This window comes from Phymastichus coffea, unplaced genomic scaffold (genome assembly GCF_024137745.1).
Source record: "Phymastichus coffea isolate CEN01 unplaced genomic scaffold, Cenicafe_Pcof_1.1 PCOF00055, whole genome shotgun sequence".
NCBI lineage: Eukaryota > Metazoa > Arthropoda > Insecta > Hymenoptera > Eulophidae > Phymastichus > Phymastichus coffea.
The window spans coordinates 1,605,683-1,609,809 of record NW_026706866.1 but is presented as its reverse complement, the minus strand read 5'-3'; the positions used below and the strand labels follow the sequence as shown (position 1 = coordinate 1,609,809).

The 4,127-nt window shown below is 28.7% G+C and overlaps 2 protein-coding genes across 2 annotated transcripts; both read right to left on the bottom strand.

Annotated features, from left to right (window-relative positions):
* Positions 1-234: 234 nt before the first annotated feature.
* On the bottom strand, positions 235-946 carry LOC131665987 (uncharacterized). Its single transcript, XM_058938290.1, has 5 exons — positions 898-946; positions 681-823; positions 546-600; positions 354-465; positions 235-289 (listed from the first exon to the last, which is right to left on the bottom strand). The coding sequence occupies exons 1-5, from the start codon at positions 944-946 to the stop codon at positions 235-237; spliced, it is 414 nt and encodes a 137-aa protein (XP_058794273.1).
* Positions 947-2,032: 1,086 nt separating this feature from the next.
* LOC131665951 (SIFamide-related peptide) lies at positions 2,033-3,315 on the bottom strand. The gene is made up of 4 exons (XM_058938234.1): positions 3,250-3,315; positions 2,745-2,832; positions 2,419-2,573; positions 2,033-2,346 (listed from the first exon to the last, which is right to left on the bottom strand). Exons 3-4 carry the CDS (start codon positions 2,552-2,554, stop codon positions 2,255-2,257), a joined length of 228 nt encoding a protein of 75 aa, XP_058794217.1. The 5' UTR covers positions 2,555-2,573; positions 2,745-2,832; positions 3,250-3,315; the 3' UTR covers positions 2,033-2,254.
* Between the last annotated feature and the right edge of the window lie 812 nt (positions 3,316-4,127).

The window sequence follows — 4,127 nt, the reverse complement described above, 5'->3', positions numbered from 1 at the left end:
TTCATTTACTTACGGTTGGTACGAAAGTAATTCAAATGTATACAACAGAGATGTGAATACCGGAGGAACATTATTCAGGTTGAAAGAAACTCTCCATGCATTTCTAAAAAGTATCTGCAATATTCTTGTTATATTGATTTTATTTTTGATTCAATTTTTTCCATCACCTCGTATAGTGTGTAAATATTAAAATAATATTACTTTAAAAGTTTTATTGACCTATAATTATTTATTTCATACTTGTGGAACTTTTGTCCTTTTGTCTCGCATCCATAATTCGTTGTTGAAACTAGACAACACAATAAAATTGCACTTTAAAGTCATGTCAATTTTCTAATTTTCATTGAACTCACTCGACCGATGCTTTATGCAGTGAATCTTTACTGTATCCAGCCAAGGTTCTCCATAATTCTGGTGGACCCTCAATTGTTAGCGGAAAATTTTGCCAGGCTTGAGTATCAAATTCTATCATCAACAGGAAAAAATATACAATTTATTCAGAAGCATTTATAAACTATCGATACATATCCATCTAAATAGCAGACCTGATTGGAAACCAATTTTTCTTTTTGAAATTTGACTCGCATGGTAATCATCAGCCTATATTTCATACATGAACATGACAATTGTTTAGTATATACAAAGAGTAGTATGGTTATAGATCAATCATAAAATCTTACAGTTGTATCGAAAGAATGTTCATTTAATTCACTTCTCCCAATACGAGGAACATGTTTTGCAATCTTTAAAAAGAAAGCTGGTACTTCATCAGCATTTGCATCATAAACTCCAAGTTTAGCTAATATAGCTGCCACTACTACAACTATTGTAAAAGAAATATAGTTAAAAGACGAAACTGACTTGCATAGTTTTGTAAAAATTACACTCATACATTACCTTTAAAAAAAGAACCTTTCCGAAAATGTAGAGTTTCAAATTTTGCCATTTTGTTCAAAGTTTGACAACTACTGAACTTGATGAAACTAAAATGTCTCATATATACGTGCTAAATTATGCCCTCTTTATTTTATCCACGTCTTTAATTTGAATTGGCAAATTTACTTCCATTTTATTGCTATCACGTTTAACCCAAGTAAATATTGCCAGTCACTTTACACATTCAATACCTGTAGTTTTTATTCCAATTATGAAGATTATCAATTGAAATTATTCAAATACGGCCTTGGTAAAAGTGGTGAAATCATTACAAAATTGATTTAATTAATAAAGTTAATTTTCACATACGTTACTTCAAAAGTTACCGATATTATTTGTACGGTGCGGACAAAACTTTTTTACCTATTCAAAAAACGTATATCGGCTACATGTAACTTTTGTAAAACATCATACAGGTCAGAGCCCTTATATTCTTTTTAGTTCATTGATCTTTATAGGTAGAATATATACGACCTCAATAAAATAGTTCATTTGCATTTTGTTTAACGTCTTTGTTGATTTAAACATGAAAGAATAAAGTATAATATTTATAAAACTGTTGAGAGCCATAGGTATCTTCGATAGACAAACAACAATCAACATTATATTTCAGCGGAAAAAAAATGTTATTTCAATTTATATTACTACGAATATTTAATATATTTTAGTTTAATTTTTTATTATTTATTAATCCTTAAATGAAACATCGAGTAAATTTATCTCAAACTCTATTTTAACAAGTACCGCAAGTCAGTGCCCCTGTTCTAGCCATATGTCTCTATATCGATATAATCTGACATTGCGCTATCAGTCAGAAAAAACTTCTCTTTTTCTTCGAAAATTTTCTTCAATATATTAAAAATATTTTACAATTGAAGTAAATAGTAATTATCACTAATTTTTCTTACGTATTCATACTGAATAAAAATTATTGGAAAAAGATCGTTTTTAAGTTTATAGTTAAACATGTAATCGTTCTTTCTGTTCATAGAAAACTTTTTAATAATAACACAACTTAAAATATTATAATGAATGGTGCCAGAGAGAATTATTTCAGGACGATGTAAGATGAAAGATAAATGAAGAACTTTTTTGAATCACATCTTTATTGAATAAATAATAGCTTATACATAGTGACGAAGGATCATAGAACTAAATTACTTTGAAATTATAGCAAAGAAATTGATATTTTTTTATGATTTTTCTTTAAAATATTAGATATTTAATTATTCATAACTAAACCGACATTTTCTTGATGCTCAACTTCAAGCGCTCGACCTACTATTTTCAATCTACTAAATTTTTCGACGATATTGTATTAGTTAGAATCTTGATGCGAGTACCATGAATTGCAGTTGTCTCTTGCTATTTCACATATAGCATCCATAGCTCGGGTCGCCATATCATAATCTGTACAACAAACGAAAGTTATATTGATTATTTAAATATACAAGACATTTATCTCTAAAATCAGTACATGACGATTACCAGAAATGGAATTGGCACGTTTGCCAAAAATGCTGCCGTTGAAAGGTGGTTTACGATATGCAGCATCAACATTGATGATTGTAATAATCAATGCCACAATTAAAAGAATTGCAAATCGAGTAGTAAACATTTTCGAGTGCTTATGTTTTCTGAAACAGAGAAGACAATGATCAATAAATTTTATTAAAAAGCTTATAATAAAACATCACGGAAGTTTACATTACATTCTCATATTTTATCAATTTTTGTAATAACAAAAATATATTATTCAATTATAAAATGACGCTCTCATCAACGTATTGTCATTAGAAAAAACTTACCGCCTTCTACAGAAGCAACTGCTAGAATGCTGGCTGATCGAGCGAGCTTTCGCTTTTATACTCTGAATATGACCAGTGACAAATAGCCCTGCCAAACACACAGGATTCATTTCATTATAAATATCGAATAAGATTAGAACCCGAGATTGTTTTTACTTGAAATATTGAAAATATATAATCGAATACTGATAGAATTTTCAATTGAAACAATGAAAATCAAACAAAGTCATCTTTAAAAAAATTCAACTCGAACACGGCAAAATCTTAAAATCCTATGAGTTTAAATTTTAACGTTTTAAGTGTGTAATTGTGACGTCACCCATAAGAAATACATTGTCGCTGAATTTAAACGTTTAGAAGTGTTTAAAATTGAGGACAATGTATTTCTTATGGGTGACGTCATATTAAACGTTTAAATTTAAATACATGGGTTTACCGTGGAAAGATTTTTTGACAATCATTCAACTTTCAAGTTAAAGGTTTAATAAAGTGATTGTTACTTTACTTAGTAGATGACACCTGTGGATGGCTTCTGGACAACGGATACTGACAAACTGCGGCAAAGAATCGAGACTCCACTCCTTATATTGCGGCTGACTTATTGGCGATATCATTGTAAGGATAATACATTGTGCAGCTAACTCGATTAGGGCTTGTGTGTTGTGAAGCCATCAGTGACATTAATACAATTTTGCGTTTTCTTGATGGAATACGAAACCTCAAGGGAAATTCTGTCTTCAGAATTTTTTCACAAGTCTCTTTATAGCTATAGTAAATATTATGTGTAGAACATTCAATGATATTCAGTAGTCAATAATTAAGTTACTTCATTGTATAATAAAATTCTAAATATATAAATATTCGATATCGTTCGTGAGAAACAAATTGAAAATTTATTACTTATCCTCCAAAATTACAATTAAGAATTTATTTAATAATGTAATCAGCTTGGTTACTTTAATGAAAAGCATCACGATTAAAGATCATTGTTTAAAATATTTTCACAGATAATATCGCAACTGTTGTGACAGTTTATTTAAAAATAATTTACTGGTTTCGATTGATTCTCTGCACGTTTGTTCCACTTTCAACATTACATTACATCTGTACCCTTATATCCGTATTTACTGAGAAAAACTAAATACAGTCCTTTTTTTTAATGATACAAAATAGAATAGTATCCTGTAGAAATATATAAATGAAAAAACATAAACGTTTTATTTTACCATTATTTATTTAAAGTCTAATAAATTGAAATCAATATTCGCTGATTTTGACAATTGACGTTAGCAAAGAAAGAAACATATTCTTGAAATGACCAATTTTCTGATTATATAAATAATTATTTCAACGATAAATTTCTAACATTAATTAACTTTCTTA